The sequence below is a fragment of the Ovis canadensis genome, chromosome 17 (assembly GCF_042477335.2).
Source record: "Ovis canadensis isolate MfBH-ARS-UI-01 breed Bighorn chromosome 17, ARS-UI_OviCan_v2, whole genome shotgun sequence".
NCBI lineage: Eukaryota > Metazoa > Chordata > Mammalia > Artiodactyla > Bovidae > Ovis > Ovis canadensis.
The window spans coordinates 20,773,103-20,795,150 of record NC_091261.1 but is presented as its reverse complement, the minus strand read 5'-3'; the positions used below and the strand labels follow the sequence as shown (position 1 = coordinate 20,795,150).

Genomic DNA, 22,048 nt, shown 5'->3' with positions numbered 1-22,048 from the left:
CAGCCCCTCAGTGGGTTGGATGATGCCCACTGTACTGGTGAGAGCCATCTTTCTCACTCAGTCCACGGATTCAAATGTAATGACACACCCTGAAGTAATGTTTGCCAGCTCTCTGGGAAGCCCTCAGCCCAGGCAAATTGACACACAGGGTAACATCACACAGAGAGCCTGGCTGGACTCTCAGCGAAGCTTGTGCAATGTGCTGTTCTCAGAATAGAATTTCTCAAATTGCATTACCCACATTGCTGGTTCACGAGCTCTCAACAGCGTTCTGTGAAGAAAAAAGTTCTTTAAAAAACACAGATGTAATGAAAATACCAAGCACATTTAGACAGCTATTATTCTGTGATAACTTCTCTTTAAGAAAACATACACTCCAAACTGCTAACATTGGTTACATATGGGAAGGGGTCTTTCACTTTCCCTTCATTATGCTTTATTGTTGTTGTTGTTTTTTAATTGTGGGGAATGCACATTACAAAATTTACCATTTTAGCCATTTTTAAGTGTACATTTCAGGGTACATGTCAATAGATTAAGCATTTTCATATTATTGGGCAACCATTGCCATTATATTTTGTAGATTACTAGTTCACAAAATTTATTGTGTACTATTCTGATATCTTGGTGAATTAACCCACCCCCAACTCAAAGGGTGGCCTCTGGGTTGTTTGAAGCTACTTGGAATTACTCCCACATTTGCCCCAGTGGTTAGTTGAAGGACAAGCCTCCAGGTTTGCTTTTTTAAAACATTCATTTATCTTATCCGCTTTGTCAGGTCTTAGATGTTGGCACACAGGCTCAATAGCTGTGGCGCATGCACCTAGTTCCGCCTCGCCACTCCCCACCCCCCTACCCCCACCCCCCTACCCCCACCCCCAAACCCTTGTGCCCTGCATGCAAGGCAGACGCTTAACCACTGGACCACCAGCAAGCCCCTTGGCCTACAGGCTTAAGTGAGTGAGGCTTGGCAGGCTCCTAAATTCGTTCGATGTCCAGATTGAAGTAGTTACCATAGGCAGCATCTTTCTAGCACTGGAAGGAATACTATTTTATAGGTAAACCTGGAAACTTTGAGGCGTTTTGGTTCTCATGAAGGAAGCTTTCGGGAGACTGAAGGTAACACCAACAGGGGGGAAGAGCTGAGAGAATCATACAAAAATAAAGTTGGAGTGGTGACAACTTCAGAAGCCTATACCCTACTTCTCCAGGGAGGTTTTCTATGTTATGATCCAATAATTTCTTGTTTATTTTTGCATTTTCCCTCATTAATACCTGTGAGAGAAACCAGCTTGGAATATATAGCTTGGAAGATACTCAAAAGATTTCTTCTCATCATATCATTTATGTTTTGCCATAGCTATAATCTATGTACCTCACTGACAAAGTGTCAGCCTGAGCCAGAGGCTCCCAGGTTCCTGCTCAAAATTGGTTGTCTCTTTGTAAGAAAATTCAGATTTCATTTAGAGTGGCGGTGTACCTGGACAAAAGACCACTTTCCATTTTCCCTTGTAGGGAAGTGTGGTCATGTGATTGAGTTCTGGCCTGTGAGATAAAAAGCAAAATGTTGTCTAAGATGTGCAGAAAGGCTGAGAAAAGATGCTGATTCAGCTGGGGGAGGTGGGAGGGGTACTTTATCTTTTCCCTTCCTCCTTCACAACAGGAACTCTAGGAGACTGGGGACTATGAAATCAGGTTAGATTATTTACTCATGGATGCAAGAGAGACATAAATTTCTTATTAGTTAAATCACTGTTACTTTGGATTTTCTGTTATAATGTATCTGAACCTAACTGACTCACTGCCTGAAACATATTCAAAGGTTCAGGAGAAGCCATATTTGACTTTACAGGTAGCAACTTTGTGACTCATCAGGGGACACTATTGTATGTAGCGGAACCTAGGGAACCTACATAAAAGGAAGGTTTCAAGGAACCTGCATAAAGGGAAGGTTTCATCTGAGTGAACCTCTGTTTTATCTAGACAGAGGAACCTGACCAACTTCCATTGATTCAAATCCTTTACTCAGGACTTCCCTGGTGGTCCAGTGGTTAGACTCCACATTCCCAGTGCAGAGGCTTAGATTCCACATGTCTCAGCTGAGTTCAGATGCCGCAAGGAAAGATCCTGCATGTGGCAACTAAGATGCAGTGCAGTTAAATAAATAAATAAGAAGTAAATAAGACTTCCCTGGTGGCCCAGTGGCTAAGACTCTTTGCTCCCATTGTAGGGGGCCTCGGTTCGATATCTGGTAAGGGAACTAGATCCACACACCACAACTAAAGATCCCACGTTACAACTCAGACCTAGCATCGTCAAAGTAAATAAATAATTTTTTTAAAAAATTAAAAAAAGATAAGTCTTAATTCTTCCAGGCACTGAGTGAAGCATAAAAACGCCCAGCTGACATATGTACTTGAGTCTCTCTCGGGCACCTAATGAGTCTGAAATTGAAACTGGTTTTGCCCATCCCAGTCACCACCACCACGTGAACTTCTGTCTCTGGTTTTCTTTGCAGTCGATGTTCAGTAGCGTTCATAGCCGTCCACCTAACTTATCATGCCAGGAGCCTGGGGCCGTCTTTGTCACTTTCTTCCTCATTTCTATATCCAGGCTGCAATCAGGTCCCAGTGTGCTGTGCGCTAAGCTGCTTCAGTTGTGTCCAACTCTTTGCAAGGACTGTAGCCCGCCAGGCTCCTCTGTCCATGGGCTTCTCCGGGCAAGAACACTGGAGTGGGTTGTCATGCCCTCCCCCAGGGGATCTTCCTGACCCTGAGTCTCTAAGGTCTGGTGCATTGGCAGGCGAGTCTTTACCACAAGCGCCACCTGGGAAGCCCTATGAAGTCTCGGAATCTCCCTCTAAAATACATTTTGATCTACTGCTCTCTGTCTCCACTGTCACTTGGCTGACAGCTCTACCATTTCCTGCCCAGACCAGTCCAAAAGCCTTCCCTCTGGATTCCCATTCCCCACATAGCACCCGGAGAGGAAACCCAAACCAGATCACTTTACCACCATGCTGAAAACTTCATAGGCTCCCCATAGCATTAGGATATAATCCCAAATCCTACTGATGATGAAAATAATCAACACACGATCTACAGTAGGAAAAGAAAAGAGTTTTATTTGAGCCAAACTGAAGAGTATAGCCCAGAAGACAGCCTCTCAGATAGCCCTGAGGAACTGCTCCAAAGAAGCATGATGTTCAGCACAGTTTTATGTCTTGTCAGAACAAAGAACATCAAATAAGTCAGGGATACATTCTTTCAAGGTCTCAAGAAAAATGAAACAAACCAGATCAGCACGAACTCAATGAGTCAGTATAGCCTTGGCCTGGGAAGAGTGTCTTATCATCGAAGGGGTACCAGCACAGGCGTCCCAGAAAGGGAGGTGTTGAATCTTGATTTTTTTTTTTTTTTTTTGCTGTGCCGCCCAGGCATGTTGGATCTTAGTTTCTCAACCAGGAATCATCCCCTGCATCTTTCAGTTGGAAGCACAGTCTTAACCACTGGACCTCCAGGGGAGTCTCCTGAATCTTTATTTTTAACATGGACATTCTTCACTTCTGGTCAATTCACAAAATTCAAGCAGATGTACAATGTACATTTGATAGGCCACAGACAGGCTGTTTTAGCATAAAATTTAATTCATGTAAAAGCCAGTATGACTCCCCCATACCTCAGTATGTGGAAATTTCATCACTGTATATGGCCTGTGAGACTTTGCCAGGTCTGACCCCTGCTCACCCTCCAGCACCCAGCATCGTCGTCAGCTAGTTTCTCTCACTTACTGAGCTTGATGCCTGATTTTCTCTTTCAGTCTCCAGAAGGTACCAGACTCCCAACCCAGGGGCTTGCACAGGCTGCTTTCCTGCCTGGATTCCTCTGCTCCCATCTGCTACTTTGCAGCCAACCCCTACTGATTCTTCTCTTCACTGTTTAATGACTCCTTCAATAAGACCTTGACCCCACTCCCGACTTATATCCGGACACTTCATATTGAATAATATTACATGTGGTGTTTTGTGGCTGGCTTCTTCCACTTAGCATGGTGTTTTCAAGGCTCATCCTGTTGTAGCATGCCTCAGTACATCACTCCTTTTTATTGTAGATGAATTATTCCATTGTACATGCATGCCTGCTGAGTCGCTTCAGCCATGTCTGACCCTTTACGACCCCATGGGCCATAGCCCGCCAGGCTCCTCTGTTCATGGGCTTCTCCATCAACAATACTGGAGTGGATCTTCCCAACCTAGGAATCGAATCTGTGTCTCTTAGCCTCCTGCATTGGCAAGAGAGTTCTTTACCACTAGCGCCACCTGGAAAGCCCATTTCACTGTATGTCAAAGTGTTTGTGAAAGTGTTAATCGTTCAGTCCGTCTCTTTGTGACCCGATGGACTGTGGCCCACCAGGCTCCTCTGTCCATGGAATTTTCCAGGCAAGAATACTAGAGTGGGTAGCCATTCCCTTCTCCAGGGGATCTTCCCCACCCAGGGATGGAACCCAGGTCTCCTGCCTTGCAGGCAGATTCTTTACCATCTGAGCCACCAGGGAAGTCCATTCCATTGTATAGATACAGATTTATCCACTCCTCAGCTGGTGGACATTTGGGTTGAGCCTACTTTTTGCCTATTATGAACACTGTTACCAAGAACAAGCATTTGCGAGGACATATGTTTTCATTTCTCTTGGTTATAAGCCAAGGGAGTGGAGTTGCTGACTCAGATGTTAACTGGGAGATGTCAGCAGCCCCTTTTTATGAGGAAAGGTTTAGGATTTTGTCCAGAGGATCCGGTGCCTGTCAGTGTTTGGCTGTTTGGTTAACAGCCAACTGTTTACATCCCTCCTATTCTTGTCTTTCCCTTTTTTATTTGCCTCTTTTCTTTTCTGTAGATTCCAGCTCCCCTGCAGATTGTAGCCAGCACCAGGATTTTCAAGGGGTAAAAGTTGTTTGTAAAACATTTTGAACTCTCGGTAGGATGGACATTAAAGTAATAATGTTTATCTGTTTAATCTGTGGGCTAGCCATTTGCAGGCTGTTTTGTAACAAAAAGAGCTTATTGAGTAGGAGGTTTTTAAAACTAGTTCCTGAGGGTAACACTCCTACAACAAACTGCTCAGAGTCTCAACTACCCAGCTAGCAATCTGCACCTTTTAAAGAACCACTTTGAAGTCCCTTGGTGATATTAACATCACAAGCGAACCTATATATGTAAACATATGTTGTTCCCGAGCTTGTAAAAATGTATACAGAGTTCCTGGTGTGTGCCTGGCAGATAATAATTGCTTAATAAACTGTTGTTTAGTCGCTAAATTGTGTCCGACTCTTGGCGACCCCATGGACTGTAGCCTGTCAGGCTCCTCTGTCTATGGGATTTTCCAGGCAAGAATACTGGAGCGGGTTGCCATTTCTTTCTTCAGGGGCTCTCCCCCACCCAGGGATCGAACCTGGGTCTCCTGCATTGCAGGTGGATTCTGTACCAACTGAGCTACCAGGGGCCCCTAATAAACTGTTAGCTGCTATTATGAACAGTTACTCTAATGAACAATCGGTTTCTTTGAGGTAAGGATTTCAGTCATTCAGAATGCCTATTAACATTCATTGTGAGGACACACTGAATTGTTTGAAGACACATTGAAAAGTACCCCTTTTCAGGGTGCGCTGACAGATTCTCATTCGATCGTCACGCCCATCTGGTGAAAACCACAGAGAACCTGGCAATTGTTCTCAGGTGCTCATTTGTGGTATAATAAAGATCGACTCAATCTACCCTGGCAAATTTAATCTGCTGACTACAGCAGAAACGACTCTACCGTGATCTGACACCCTCTCCCCTACACCAAGTCGTTCGGTGTGATTACACAGAAGAGTGGAAGAGCAGCTGCCCGCCCCGCAAGAAAATGCTCCTTGCCCTTAAAAAGCTTTCAATCTAAGGTGTAGATTTACAGGCATTTTACTTTAGACGAGGGCCGAGAATGGGGGAAAAAAAGAGCCCTGCGTGTGCGTCCATTCACAGTTCAGGGTCCGTCCCGGGAGGATGAAACCTAGAAGTCAAACCTTTTACCCCAGCAAGCCAGACCTCAGAGTCGAGCCGTCCGGCTGCGGAGTATTACAGATGCTCTGAAGACACCCCTTCCTGGTCCCGGTCAAGTTTCCCCGCATCAGGGAGCCGACGGTGAGTCACTCCGAAGAGGGGAGCCAAGAAAAGGGGAGGCGCTCGCGCCTGGGGCTGGAGGTGAGCCGCAGGGCGAAATTATACACCAAGGAAGCCTCGGAAGGAAGAGGAGGGGCCACTGCGCGTGGGGAAGAGAAGGAAAAGAAGGAAGAGACGTTCGGGGAAGGCACGGAGAGGAGGAAGGAGGAAGGCGGAGGGACGAGACAGGGGCGCGCGCGGGCCCGGGCGGGGCGCCTCCGGGAGGGCGTGCGGCGCGGGGCCGGGCGGGGCGGGGCCGCGGCGCCCGAGCTCCGGCGGGGGCTGCCGGGATCCCGGCGCCGCGCTCTCGCTCGCCGCTGCCGTGCTGCTGCGTGCGGCCCGGCTGCCCTCCGCGGGGCATGTGCGCGCTGCGCTCGCCGCGCGCCCGGGGCTCCTAGCTTCTCCGGCGCTTGCTACGCTTGCGGCCCCTCACCTCGGCCCGGCGCCCGGCTCGGGCTGTGCGCGCGGAGCGCCGCCGTCATGGGGCTGCAGCCTCTGGAGTTCAGCGACTGCTACCTCGACAGCCCGTGGTTCCGGGAGAGGATCCGTGCCCACGAAGCGGAGCTGGAGAGGACCAACAAGTTCATCAAAGAGCTCATCAAGGACGGCAAGAACCTCATCGCCGCGACCAAAAGTAAGCGGGGCCCCGGGGCGAGGCCAGCAGGAGCCTCTGCCAGAGGGACACCGACCGTCCCGTGCCTGGGGCCGGCAGCCGGAGGGTCAGGGGATTCATCCGGCACCGCGAGGCCCCGGGGTCGTGCTTCCTCGGCTTCTCGGGCAGCCGGGGCGAGTCCCTTTCCCGCCCCTGCCCCCGCGCGGCGGCCCGAGCCGGGAGCCATGCGCGTAAGCTTGCCGCCCGCCAGACCCGCAGCTCCGGCCGGGCGCCCTCGGTGCCTGCGTTCTCCGCCGGACCCGTCGGCAGGCAGGTTCTCTTGCCCCCTAGAGCTGCTCTGTCTCGTCTGAAACACATCAATTTCACGGGTCTTGTCTCGTGATCCTTCAGAAGAACTTGCCTGAGGATTCTTTGCAAACCTGCTGAGTTGGTCAGAAGTCCCTTAAGCCGTACCCTTTCTGTGTCTTTTTTCGGATCCGCTGCGACAGTCTCGTCCCAGGCGCCTTACTATGCTAAACCCGAAAGTCCACCTGGCGTTGTGAAAATTCTTTTCCTCCTGCTGCGCCGAGGAGGGTTCACAGATCGGAGCTTGTGAGGCTGAGCAGACAGCCTGCCCTCTAGCCCCAGCGAGCCCTGCCTGCAAATAGGGAATTCCACCCCGGCCAAGCTTGCTGCCTTCCAACCCTGTTCGTCTCTATCTTTTGAGCAACTCAGAAGTGGCCACAGGAAAATAAGAGATGTATCCGCTTATAGCGTCTGAAAAGAGTCTAGGAGGGAGGTGGCCTGAAATGCATGCTGAAACACTGAGTTGGTGATGCAGCTGGAAATAGGAAAAAATTAGCTTGAGTGAGGAGCCGGGCCTCCTGAGCACACATGTAACCTATACCCCATCCTGAGGATACCGGTTGAGTGTTGGCTTTTCCCTCTTAAAAAGACCTATCCATGCAGCAGACTGGGAAAAATATCCCATGTCACCGCGTGCCCCCCACCCCAGTTCCCCATTTTGCATTAAGGAAGATGGAAATGTACTGACTGAATTGTCTCAGGTACCCAGCCCAGAGCCTGGAACAGTGCAAATTCAATGAATGAATGAATTGAAAGAAATATGATTTCATGGAAAGAATTCAGTGAGTGAGCCATCTCTAATTTTGGAAGCAAGTCACTCAGCTTCTCTAGGTGATGACCAGGGTTCGTTTTGATTCTGTGACCTCTGGTGTTGCAAAATGAGGATTGGGAATCACTTTGGGACATGTGGCTGGTGGGCTATTGCATTAGTGGCTCTCCAGTGTCTTGGCGTTGTGTGTGTGTTGGGATGGGGATGGGGAGGGGTTGTAAATATGTAGGTGTAAACGGAGAGAGGAGGAGATGAAAAGGACGTGGGATGTGTGAGTGTGCGCGCGCGCGTGCAGTGGACATGAGAAAGACTTTCCTTTTGTAGCTTGGTCTTCACTAGTGTCGCTGGCTGGGGGAGTGTCCTTTCTCACTGACTCTAGCAGCTCCCTCTGGCTCGAGGGGTATGAGGAGGGAGGCTTTGGTGTGGAGAGAGGCAGATGGCAAAGCCAGTCTGGCCACTGGTGGAAAGCTATTTATGTGACTGCATATTCGCTCTTCTGCCAGCAGGACACACGCCTGTGTTCCCGCAGCAGCCAGTGCATCTGGGGGCCCAGCTGTCAGCCCTCCTCTCCAGAATGTAGACTTTCTGGCACTTGCGAATTGACTCCTTACTCCTTTTGATTCTTATCCTTTACTGTAAGACCCATAACTTATGCTTATGCTCTAGAGAGCAACCAAAGTTTCTTTTTTCTCCTTTTCCAGAGAAGGACAGGAACACAGCTTTAGCTCGCATGCCTTTGGCAAGTTAGGAAGGACCTGGCCTTTGCCCAGCTTGCCCCATAAAGTTCACATGGAGTTCATATCAAGACTAAGATCGAAGGATGTAACTTGGGACACCTGAGTGTAATTCGCTTCACTGTTAGGGCCTGGCTGCAGGAAAATTAGTCAGGTCACTTTTGAGTTCTGTTTCTCTTGTTCTTTTTTTAAAAAAATTTAATTTATTATTTATTGTTATTTTTTAACAACTGACTATTGGTTTATTAAAGAGGTTGATTTACATGAGTTCCCTTCTAAGAGGCATCAGTAAGATTCTGCAGTGTTCAGCAGTGACTTGATTAGGTAATTCAAAATTACGGTCGAGGTCAATCATTGGCATAATCAGTTGAGCTTTTCTAGAATATCTGAATCAAGAGGTCGAGGAGAGACCTGAGATAGAGGGAGTAGCTACGGAACGGGGAACAGTCAACTAGCTCAGACTGTGTTTTCTGACACTGTAGGGTTTGTTTTGCAAAAATGGCATTTTCAGAATTGTGCCTTTAAGGGGTTTCCGCTTTTAATTGCCCTGTGTGATGCCTCCTGCATTCACTGAATACTTGTCAGGTTTATGTAACTTTGTTTTTGCTTTTTTTTTTTTTTTTAATGTCTTGGTCGTTTGTGAAGGCGTAATCTCTGAAAATTATGAAAACACCCCTATTACCAATACGTTTCTAAATACAAAGCTGACAGCCAAATTGTTACTTCTGTGAAGAATGTATTGAGGCTTTGAATAATCCACAGATTATTAAAGAAGTTGGAGATGAGTTCTGTAGGGCCTGAATGTTTACTCCTGAGTTCAGTTAAGTAGCCAATCAACAAGTGCTTCGCATCTACAGCTTGAGGATCGGGCTGGAGACACAGAGAGGAAACCAAGCGGAGGCCCTTGTCCCTGAGGTTACTGTCCTGTGGTTAAAGTTCAGCTCGATCTAGGAAACGCATTTGAACTCCTGTACACATTGTGCTTAGTTCTTGAAGAAACAAAGGATACACAGACACACAGGTTAAAAGATTCAGAGGATTCAGTGACAGGTTTTCTAACTTGATCAGAAACAAGAGCACGTTGCAAGTTAGAGTGGAAGTTTGGGAATTCTGGTGTTTCAAGGAAGGAATAGAACCTGGTCAGATTGGAAACAGCTGGGAAGAAACCAGACCCCTGTTGGAGTAGGATGAGGAGACTAGTTTGGCCGGAATGGCAATTTCATTTGAGGGAGTAGATGAGATTGGTGGAAAGGTCAGTTTCAGATGATTGAAGCCGTAAAAGTGGGCTTGGAATGTGGGCTTCATCCTGTGGCGAATCACTGAGGGTTTTGCAGCAGAAGCCTGACATAATGGGAAAGAGCTGCTTTAGAGGGATGGTTTGGTGTCTGTCTATGCATGGGGAGTAATTTTGGAGAGAGCAGTGGGGGTGGGGAGGAGCAGAAGAGAGGAGAGTCTGGGATCATTGATTTATGTGATGGATTTGGAGATCTTTCATTGAGTTCAATGGACTCTTTGTTTAGATGGCTTTTTTTTTAGCACTTTTCCTTTTTTTCCACTCCTTTCTAGAATAATCAGTGTCTTCTTTCAATACAGTTTAAACTTTTGTAAGCCATTCCTCTGATGTCTGTGTAGTTTCAGATGCTTATGTTTCCTAGTGATGTGTATTTATTAGAAATGGCAATAAACCTTATATGCTTTTGCTGTAAAGTTTATAGTTAGTCATTCTTGAGAGAATATGTTCTGTGCTAGAGGAAGACATGTATGTTTTAAACAGATAGTCCTTACAGTCCTTAAGCACTTACATAGCTGAGTAGCAGGCTCCTTAGTAAACTCAGATTGTCTGGGGGTGTGTGTCTGTGTGTGTGAGCTGGAAGGGCCCTCATTAGTCTTCTCTCATCACAGACCTGGGGAATCGTGTTACTGGTGGCCAGAACTAGAACTCGAGTCTTTCAAGTCTTTGTTTTGGTACTTCTTTTAGGCCTTGATATTTTAATGATTTTTACTTTGGTTTTCTTAGGAGCATAAAAGTTCCCCTTTGCTGTCTTTGTGTTTCTTGCTCCAGAGACACGGTTCACGTAGTTATTCCTTTTGGGGAAGTTTGTCAAGTTGCTATTGCATGGAAGCATAGGGAGATTTGGAGGACTTGAAAGAATTTCATTGAGTAAACTTGAGCCTTAGTCTCATTTGTAAAACGGGGTTGTTGCCTATAGCCTTGAGCTTGAACCACATGTGCAAGGGTTTTGAAAACACAAGTGTGAAGCGGTTGTGTAGGTGTTATTGTTTGCCCAGCTAATGTTTTTTCCCTCTGACAATCCAAATTTTGTCCAGATGTCTATGCTGTTTCCCAGATGACTTACAGAAAGGTGTTTAGGGATGATTCTGGTTAGCCTGACTCAGTGGTTCTCAATCCTAATCCTGGTTGACCATTAGGATCACCTAGGGAGCTGTAAACACGCGCGGTCAGGGTTGAGAAGTGCTGAACTCTTAACAACTCAGCATGGTACACCTGTTTTCTGGGCTGGTAATTAGATGAATGAGTGATTGGTATCTCACTTCTGACCAGGGAGACCTGTTAGGAAGTCTGCTGCAGACACTGGGAAAGGTTTTCTTTTTTGAGAGGGGAGACTCGTATGAAGGGTTCTTGCCTTCTGCGATGTGTGTCTGTGTTGCCTGGAGCTGTTCCCGCCATCTCGGGAGGGCGAGTAGAACCAAGATAAGGAGTGGTAACTGAATCTGGAGTTTTGATGCTGTAATGAGAGCCACAGGTGGTCCTGTGCCTGCCTCTCTGGCTCTTCAGTCGCTCGCTTGTGTCTGACCCGTGCGATCACATGGACTGTAGCCCACCGGGCTCCTCTGTCCCTGGGAGTCTCCAGGCAAGAATCTTGGAGTGGGTTGCCATTTCCTTCTCCAGGGGATCTTCCCAACCCAGGGATCTAACCTGGGTCTCTTGCACTGCAGGCAGATTCTTTACCGACTAAGCTACAAGGGAAGTCCAGCAAAATGACGAGCCAGTTTCAGTTGGGTTTTCTGCTACTTAACACTCTTTTTTGTGTTTTGGTTTTTTTGGGCTGCTCCTCATGGCTTATGGGCTTCCCTGGTAGCTCAGCTGGTAAAGAATCTGCCTGTAATGCAGGAGATCCCAGTTCAATTCCTGGGTTGGAAAGATCCCCTGGAGGAGGGCATGGCAACCCAGTCCAATATTCTTGCCTGGAGACTCCCCATGGACCGAGGAGCCTGGCGGGCTACAGTCCTTGGGGTCGCAAAGAATCTTATATGACTGAGTGACTAAGCACAGCAGCGTACATGTCTTGCAGAATTTTAGTTCCCCAACCAGCGATTGAAACTGGATCCTAACTAAGCTTTGAAAGCATGGACTCCTAACCGATGGACCACCAGGGAATTTCCAACATCCTGATTTTGATGAAGTGGGATAACTGTAAATTGTGGGCTGATGCTCTGATTAAGTGGAATTTCATGAGGCCTGGAAGTAAAATGCTATTTAAGAAGTTAATAAAGTAAATATAATTTTACCGTGAATGGAGGATACTCATCTATATTCTTTGCCCCAAGGGAATTACTGTGGATCCCCTACAGTTCAGGGCATCACTTGGGGGTAAGTCTTAAACTCTCACTTGGGGTTTTACTAGTGACCTGGTCTCTAGTGCTAGGGTAGACTTGCCATGAAAAGTAATTCCTATCAGTCTTGACCTGGAATGTGGACCCAGACAGGCTTTAAAGGCTTTCAATACTTTACTCACTGCAAAGGTGGTTCTTGTCTCCATTTAGAGTAGTTCCTATTAATATTTAGCGCTCTCCACCAGCCAGCCCTGTTTGTGTAGAATGTCTGCCAGGTCAGTGCTCGGGGTCTTCTGCTGGGTCATCTGCTGCTCTGGGTCTTCCTGCCGAACTGCTTTTTCCCTGCCCTCCCATTTGCTGCCTCCTACTGAGCTTTCTTTGACCACCTCCTCTTCACTCTGTTTTTTGGTGGTGGCGGGGGTGGGGGGACACCAGAGAGCATCGTTGACTTCCGGAAGAGGGAGAAGGCAGAGGAGGACGTTTTTGTGTTTTAATTTTTAATATAGCTGGTGAGAGAGTATAGTATAGGAGATAAAGAGCATGGCCAAGGCGCTGCTACTCATTCACCGTGGGACCTTAGTCATGTTGGTTAGCTTTTCTGTATCTGTGTTGTCATCCATAAAATGGAGATGATGAGACTTTCTGGGGAGTCGGGTGGTTAAGACTCCGTGCTTACACTGCAGGGGGCGCAGGTTCAACCTAAGACACTAAGATCCCACACGCTGCAAGGTATGGCCAGAAAGTGAAAAGAAAAAAGAAAATGGAGAGTGTTTCAAACAAGCACTCGAACGTGAACAATTATGATGTATTGTCTAATTTGCAGGTATACATTTTTTAATATAAATTTATTTAATTGGAGGCTAATTACTTTACAATATTGTATTGGTTTTGCTATACATCAACATGAATCTGCCACGGGTGTACACGTGTTCCCCATCCTGAGCCCCTTCCAATCTCCCTCCCCATACCATCCCTCTGGGTCATCCCAGTGCACCAGCCCCAAGCATCCTGTATCCTGCATGGAAACTGGATTGGTGATTCGTTTCACATATGATATTATACATGTTTCAATGCCATTCTCCCAAATCAACCCACCCTCTCCCACAGAGTCCAAAAGACTGTTCTATACATCTGTGTCTCTTTTGCTTTCTCGCATACAGGGTTATTGTTACCATCTTTCTAAATTCCATATATATGCGTTAGTATACTATATTGGTGTTTTTCTTTCCAGCTTACTTCACTCTGTACAATAGGCTCCAGTTTCATCCACCTCATTAGAACTGATTCAAATGTATTCTTTTTAATGGCTGAGTAATACTCCATTGTGTATATGTACCACAGCTTTCTTATCCATTCATCTGCTGATGGACATCTAGGTTGTTTCCATGTCCTGGCTATTATAAACAGTGCTGCGATGAACATTGGGGTACACGTGTCTCTTTCAGTTCTGGTTTTCTCAGTGTGTATGCCCAGCAGTGGGATTGCTGGGTCATATGGCAGTTCTGTTTCCAGATTTTAAAGGAATCTCCACACTGTTCTCCATAGTGGCTGTACTAGTTTGCATTCCCACCAACAGTGTAAGAGGGTTCCCTTTTCTCCTCACCCTCTCCAGCATTTATTGCTTGTAGATTTTTGGATCTCAGCCATTCTGACTGGCATGAAATGGTACCTCATTGTGGTTTAGATTTGCATTTCTCTGATAATGAGTGATGTTGAGCATCTTTTCATGTGTTTGTTAGCCATCTGTATGTCTTCTTTGGAGAAATGTCTGTTTAGTTCTTTGGCCCATTTTTTAATTGGGGTGTTTATTTTTCTGGAATTGAGCTGCAGGAGTTGCTTGTATATTTTTGAGATTAATTCTTTGTCAGTTGCTTCATTTGGTATTATTTTCTCCCATTCCGAAGGCTGTCTTTTCGCCTTGCTTATAGTTTCCTTTGTTGTGCAGAAGCTTTTAATTTTAATCAGGTCCCATTTGTTTATTTTTGCTTTTATTCCCAATATTCTGGGAGGTGAGTCATAGAGGATCCTGCTGTGATTTATGTCGGAGAGTGTTTTGCCTATGTTCTCCTCTAGGAGTTTAATAGCTTCTGGTCTTACATTTAGATCTTTAGTCCATTTTGAGTTTATTTTTGTGTATGGTATTAGAAAGTGTTCTAGTTTCATTCTTTTACAAGTGGTTGACCAGTTTTCCCAGCACCGCTTGTTAAAGAGATGTCTTTTCTCCATTGGATATTCTTGCCTCCTTTGTCAAAGATCAGGTGTCCATAGGAGCGTGGGTACAGGTATACATTTTAGTATGCAGGCTGTTTTCTTGCCCCACAGAATGGCTGCTCTGGCCCAGAGATGAGTGTCTAATCTTTAGTGCCCGTTATCCCTAAGAATGTGTTCGTCCAAATCATTGTGACCAATGGCCAAGAAGAAAGACTTAGTGGTCTAAGGTTGGTAAGGCTTCCAAAGCTTGAATGGAGCTCAGGATGCTAAGAAATCTGGCAGGTTGTGAGTGGATGAATTAAAGCTAAGCGGTGTCTTGGGAGAGTATATCCCAGAATTTGTTTCTGATTCAGAAAGGCCTGAGGGTGATGTGGAAGGTGTCACTAAGAATGTTGGCGATCTAGCCCAGTTGTCTGCAACTAAGGCTCAGGCAGGCAGCCCCAGGCTTGCCATCCAGGGGATTGATAAGACAGAGCCCAAGAGGGCAGGAAGAGCTCGGCTTGAGAAGATAGGGTAACATCGTCAGAGGTTGGAGCCCGCAGATTCTTGAAAAAATCACAACGGTGTTTTTAGAGGACATTCATCTTAGTGTCTAACATGCAGGAGACCCTAACAATTTAGTGGATGGTGTTTGTGTTTACTGTGGGAAATCCGCCAGGATTATACAGGGCAGCCAGAGACAGTCTGGAGGAGTTGTTACATAACCTCTTTTCTGCCAAACGATACTCCAAGTCCCCTGGACAGATTTCCAAAGAAGCTGTTTTGAATTCTGACTCCAATAGCTACTTATCACCTTTTGATTTTATTTTTTGGGGGAGAGGTTGAGAGGCAAGAATTACGAAGGAGATGGAAGTACTGTGTAGTCCTCTAGGTACTGTAAGTGCTTAAATGATTGCTGAGTGTGTGTGGTCGTGAATAGGTCCAAGTGTTTACCTCCGACCGTGGGGCTTCCCTGGTGGCTCAGAGTATAAAGAATCTGCCTGCAATGCAGGAGACCTGGGTTCAATCCCTGGGTCAGGAAGATTCCCCTGGAGAAGGGAATGGCTACCCACTCCAGTATTCTTGCCTGGAGAATTCCACGGATAGAGGAGCCTGGTGGGCTACACCGTCCGTAGGGTCACAAAGAGTCAGACATGACTAAGTGACTCACACTGTCACTTTACGTCTGACCATAGTTAATATCATGTGGTGTCTGTTGTCACTTTTTAAAAGTTTAGTGTTAGAAACGTAGCTGTGAATGCACTGCTCTATGGGGTTCAGTATTCTCTTGTATTGCCTTTGATTTTTCTACAACTTGTTTAGAGAAAACTTGTCAGGTTGGCTTTCTTCACGAGTTGTAGGAGAGTGTTTAGATATTTGTAGATTATGATTCTGATTGACTGTCTTAGATGTTTTTTGCTTGGTTCCTTTTTTTTCTTTTTTTAAGATTGCTTATTTTTGACTGCGCTGGGTCTTCGTTTCTGTAGTTTCTCTATTGCGACGCATGGGGCTTATGGCGCTGGCTTCTCTTATTGTGGAGCTCAGACTCCAGGCCCACCAGCTTCAGTAGTTGTGGTTACTAGGTTACTTTAACAGAATTACATATCAGAGACTAACAGGCAGTTTACAACTTCAATCAAAAACTGTTATTTGAAATGAACATCATTTAAATGATTTTAACAATGGTAGCTAACCTTTATTAAGCATTTACAGTTTGGTTTCAGTTCAGTCTCTCAGTCATGTCCGACTCTTTGCGATCCCATGAATCGCAGCATGCCAGGCCTCCCTGTCCATCACCAACTCCCGGAGTTCACCCAGACTCACGTCCATCGAGTTGGTGACGCCATCCAGCTATCTCATCCTTTGTCATCCCCTTCTCCTCCTGCCCCCAATCCCTCGCAGCATCAAAGTCTTTTCCAATGAGTCAACTCTTCGCATGAGGTGGCCAAAATACTGGAGTTTTAGCTTCAGCATCATTCCTTCCAAAGAAATCCCCGGGCTGATCTACTTCAGAATGGACTGGTTGGATCTCCTTGCAGTCCAAGGGACTCTCAAGAGTCTTCTCCAACACCACAGTTCCAAAGCATCAATTCTTTGGCGCTCAGCTTTCTTCACAGTTCAACTCTCACATCCGTACATGACTATTGGAAAAACCATAGCCTGACTGGACGGGCCTTTGTTGACAAAGTAATGTCTCTGCTTTTGAATATGCTCTCTAGGTTGGTCATCACTTTCCTTCCAAGGAGTAAGCGTCTTTTAATTTCATGGCTGCAGTCACCATCTGCAGTGATTTTGGAGCCCCCCAAAATAGTCTGACACTTTTTCCACTGTTTCCCCATCTATTTGCCATGAAGTGATGGGACCAGATGCCATGATCTTCGTTTTCTGAATGTTGAGCTTTAAGCCAACTTTTTCACTTTCCTCTTTCATTTTATTCAAGAGGCTTTTTAGTTCCTCTTTACTTTCTGCCATAAGCGTGGTGTCATCTGCATATCTGAGGTTATTGATATTTCTCCAGGCAATCTTGATTACAGCTTGTGTTTCTTCCAGCCCAGCGTTTCTCATGATGTACTCTGCATAGAAGTTAAATAAGCAGGGTGACAATATACAGCCTTGACATACTCCTTTTCCTATTTGGAACCAGTCTGTTGTTCCATGTCCAGTTCTAACTGTTGCTTCCTGATCTGCAGGCAGATTTCTCAAGAGGCATGTCAGGTGGTCTGGTATTCCCATCTCTTTCAGAATTTTCCGCAGTTTATTGTGATCCACACAGTCAAAGGCTTTGGCATAGTCAATAAAGCAGAAATAGATGTTTTTCTGGAACTCTCTTGCTGTTTTGATGATCCAGCGGATGTTTGCAATTTGATCTCTGGTTCCTCTGCCTTTTCTAAAACTAGCTTGAACATCTGGAAGTTCACAGTTCACGTATTGCTGAAGCCTGGCTTGGAGAATTTTGAGCATTACTTTACTAGCATGTGAGATGAGTGCGATTGTGTGGTAGTTTGAGCATTCTTTGGCATTGCCTTTTTTTGGAATTGGAATGAAAACTGACCTTTTCCAGTCCTGTGGCCACTGCTGAGTTTTCCAAATTTGCTGGCATATTGAGTGCAGCACTTTCACAACATCATCTTTCAGGATTGGAAACAGCTCTACTGGAATTCCATCACCTCCACTAGCTTTGTTCGTAGTGATGCTTTCTGAGGTCCACTTGACTTCACATTCTAGGATGTCTGGCTCTAGGTGAGTGATCACACCATCGTGATTATCTTGGTTGCGAAGATCTTTTTTGTACAGTTGTTCTGAGTATTCTTGCCACCTCTTCTTAATATCTTCTGCTTCTGTTAGGTCCATACCATTTCTGTCCTTTATCAAGCCCATCTTTGCATGAAATGTTCCCTTGGTATCTCTAATTTTCTTGAAGAGATCTCTAGTCTTTCCCATTCTGTTGTTTTCCTCTATTTCTTTGCACTGATCGCTGAGGAAGGCTTAAACAGTTTGGTTTACTTTGTGGTAAATCCTCTTATTTACTGTGAAAACTTCCTCAATGAGGTATGTTGTTATTTACCCCATTACAGATTTGGAAACTAATTTAGCGAGGTTAACAGCTTGTTCCAGTCACACAGTTCGTCAGTGGTGGAGCTGGAATGTGAACCCACATTTGTCGGACTCCAAAACCCTTAACCACAATAGTAAGCTGTCTCTCTAAAGGGATGTAACTGCGGTCTTCCGTTAGGAGAAGTTACTACAGTAAGACCTGCTTATCTGGCAAGCGTTATACATTTCACGATCTAGTTAGGAGACTGTGCTTATTAGCTCAGTTCAAGGACCATGATTTAGAATTTAAGGCCACCTGGGATGGCTACTGTAAGTAAAACTGATTGTTAATTTGTGTAGTAAGTGTGGGTATTCAGAGATTGGGTTGATTTAGGATCAGTTGCTAGTTGGAGATGTCTCTCTTCCTGCCTCTTAATCTCATCTCTTCCTTTCTCTTAGTGTCTCTTTTCCTCTCCATTTCTCATCCCAGCTTTTAGAAGCGTAAATTTCAATTTTGTTATATATATATATACATATATATACACGTGTATATATATGTATGTGTATACATATGTGGGTTTCCCTGGTAGCTCAGATGGTAAAGAATCCACCTGCAATGTGAGAGACCTGGGTTCAGTCGATCCCTGGTTTAGAAGATCCCCTGGAGGAGGGCATGGCAACCCACTCTAGTATTCTTGCCTGGTGAATCCTCATGGACAGAGGAGCCTGGTGGGCTGCAGACCATGGGGTTGAAAAGAGTCAGACACGACTGAGCAACTAAGCACAGCACACATATATGTATATACATATATGTATTTATGTGTGTGTATATATATTGTTTGGCCACACCACTGGGCTTGCAGGATCTTAGTTCCCTGACCAGGGATTGCACCCTCAGCAGTGGAAGTGTGGAGTCCTAATCACTGGACTGTCAGGGAAGTCCTTTGTTCTCATATTTTAGTATTAGGCTTTTTCCTAATGTCGAGTCAGTTTAGAACTGTAAAATGATACAGAGAGTCTCATCCTAAACCACTCTGTATTTGCCGTTCAGCTTTGAAATAAAAGCTTCTGTCTGCCTCTTCTCAATGGCACCCTTTCCCTGAAGAGGTGCAACTATCTCAAATCTGGCATGCATTATTCCCAGGTATTTTAACTCATTATTGACTGGAGGATTTTTGTGGAAACTAATGCTTGTGGCCATCGATTTGTTACATAAGTGATATTGGTATGTTTCCAATCAATAATGTTCTGGTAACAAAAGATGTATTAATACGTTTCCAGTTAATAATGTGTTAATACATTTGCACACATTCCTAAAGACAGTATGTTTTGCGTGTTTTTAGCACTGGGTGTTCTTTGGAAGGACTGATGCTAAAGCTGAAACTCCGGTACTTTGGCCACCTCATGCGAAGAGTTGACTCATTGGAAAAGACTCTGATCCTGGCGTGCTGCGATTCATGGGGTCGCAGAGTCGGACACGACTGAGCGACTGAACTGAGTCATCATATAATGGATTCATACTACATGTGTTCAAGTGTGCTTAGTTGTGACCGACTCTTTGCAACCCTGTGGCCAGGCTCCTCTGTCCATGGAATTCTCCCAGCAAGAATACTGAAGTGAGTTGCTGTTGTCTTCTCCAGGGATCTTGCTGACCCAGGACTTGGACCTGGGTCTTTTCCATCTCCTGCATTGGTGGGTACATTCTCTATCACTGCACCACCCGGGAAGCCCATATGGGTTCTTCTGCAGCTTTTTCCCCTTGACATCCTATTTGTGAGATTTAGCCACGTGGATGCATGTAGCTCCGTTTCATTGAGTTTGACCTTTTTCCTACAAGTGGCATTTAAAAAGACTTGGTTAATTGAAGTTAATGTAGATACTCTAAGGTGTTTTGTGAGGTACCTTATTTACATGCAGTTTTTGGATTGTGAGACAATATATTTGGAGAATTTATTCAGTATGAAAGCCCTCGTGTTATTTTTATAAACTTTGAAACACTATGTCTGGGGACTTCCTTGGTGGTCTAGTGGTGGGACTCTGTGCTCCTAATGCAGGGGGCCTGGGTTCAATCCCTGGTCAGGGAACTAAGATCCCACATGCCGCAACTAAAGATCTGCATGCTGTGACTAAGACCCAGTGCAGCCAAATACATTAAAAAAAAATCCAAACACTAACTCTAATAACCAGCAGATAACGAAGTCATGAATTTTAAAGATATTTAATAAAATGTTTGTTTGATATTTAATGTTACCAGCTTGGCATGGGCAATCAGAACAAATCAGTTTAAATTTCAAGATTGGAAAAAATAACTGGCCTGAGTCACACAAAATCTTCAAGGGCCTTTTTGCCTTACTGAAATTAGATTTTCAGTATTAGCATGTGAAAAAAAAATGGTCATCTTCATAAACACAGTGCTCTTTAAGCACTCTGGAAACTGTCAGTCTGGTTAGGTCAGATGAGCATGATTTTTAAGGCAGGGATTGGTTGGTATTTTGATAGGCCTCTGTGCAAACAGCCTGTTTATTTAATTACCCTAATGTAGGAAATGTAGGGACATAATTTATAGACTTGCTAGGGGGATGTTTTTCTAATTAGAAAGCTTTGACATCCTTCTCTTTAAATAAACAGGCACACTGAAAAAAAAACCCTGACACTGGACATTTTAAGCGCAGACATCTCTTTAAGCCCCGAGATCTGCTGGGATTACTGCTGCAATGCTGCTGCTAGGCCTGCCTCTCTGGTCAGACTAGAATTTCCTCCCTGCGCTTCCTGAGGAAGATGTTAATCTTGTGCCACTTAATATTTCAACGGGGAGTGTGAGTTTTCTTTCCTTGTTGCCTGGTTCACCCGCAGGCACTGTCTGCCCTTTGCTCCGAGGTTCCATCACCTTCTAGTAGCGGACGAGTCACGATTGGGTATGTGACTGGAGGAAAGATCAGTTTGGCCAGAGTGATGTCACCTCTGGCCTGAATTCTGGATATATTTAGGATTCTCATTAAGAATGTGCTTTTAAAAAAATTCTGACTATAAAGTTAGCTCCACCACTGATTAGGTGACCTTGGGCAGGTTAGTGAAACCCTCAGTGGCTAATTTTCTGTTTGTTAGTAAAATGGAGATACCAAGAACTCTACCTCAAGGGATGGTGATATTTAATCCTCATGTAACTTATGAAAGATCTTAGAGCTCTCCCTGGCCCGTGGTAGGTACTGTCATCATCACCATCATCCCCCTGCTCCCCACCATCATTTTCATTATTGGAAGATGACTTCCTTAGGCTGAACTTGAATATGGTTGTGGCTTTCCCTGTAGTAACAGTGGAAATCGTCTGTGAACACGTGTTCTTTTCTGTCTTTGAGGCTCACGATATTTTGAAATTCAGGGCTGATACAGGCCCCTTATTTATTAAGCAGGAGAAACCTTCTGTAACAGGTTATTGAAATCCAGCATATTACTGAAGATCTTGGCTTGAAAGTTTTGGAAACAAAGCCAACAAAGTACAAGGGAGCGGAGTGTCATTGACACGTCATTTCTTATATTTGAGAACCTGGCAGATAGTACTTCTATCGCTCTGACAGATAGTTTTGTTTTTCTTTTGTGAAATGCAGGTCAAAGGCAGCCCAGCCAAATGTTAAGGATCATGATGTTTGAAGTCAGATCCATTTACTGTGGATGACCTTGGGTGACTTTGCTTAACTTCTTTGTGCCTTAATTTCCTCATCTGTCAAATGTGGATAGTAATTTTATCTCCCTGAATGTTGCTAAGATTAAATTAATTATTTGTAAAGTGCTTAAAAAGACGGCCTGGTCTATAGTGAGCCCTATATGTGTTTTCTTAAGTCTAGGAAAAAAATTTAAAAATCTGTTTACTATTTAGTTATCACTATAATAATCTCATTTGTCACAGTGGAAGAAAGGCGTCATCTGAAGCCACTGAACCCAACCTGTTGTGGGGTTAGTTGCTAGAGGGTTAGGGGCTTCCCTGGTGGTGCAGAGGTTAAAGCGTCTGCCTGCAATGTGGGAGGCCTGAGTTCGATCCCTGGGTCGGGAAGATCCCCTGGAGAAGGAAATGGCAACCCACTCCAGTATTCTTGCC

The 22,048-nt window shown here is 45.1% G+C and overlaps 1 protein-coding gene across 2 annotated transcripts in view; it reads left to right on the top strand.

Moving 5' to 3' along the window:
• The first annotated feature begins 6,299 nt into the window (after positions 1–6,299).
• ARHGAP10 (Rho GTPase activating protein 10) overlaps positions 6,300–22,048 on the top strand; it is a 373,246-nt gene continuing 357,497 nt past the window's right edge. The window contains exon 1 of one of the 2 annotated variants that reach the window (XM_069556745.1): positions 6,300–6,828. In XM_069556745.1, coding sequence (XP_069412846.1) covers positions 6,675–6,828 — 154 coding nt within the window. In that variant the 5' untranslated portion in view covers positions 6,300–6,674. The remainder of the gene's footprint in view (positions 6,829–22,048) is intronic. The other variant, XM_069556746.1, reaches the window with a different exon arrangement.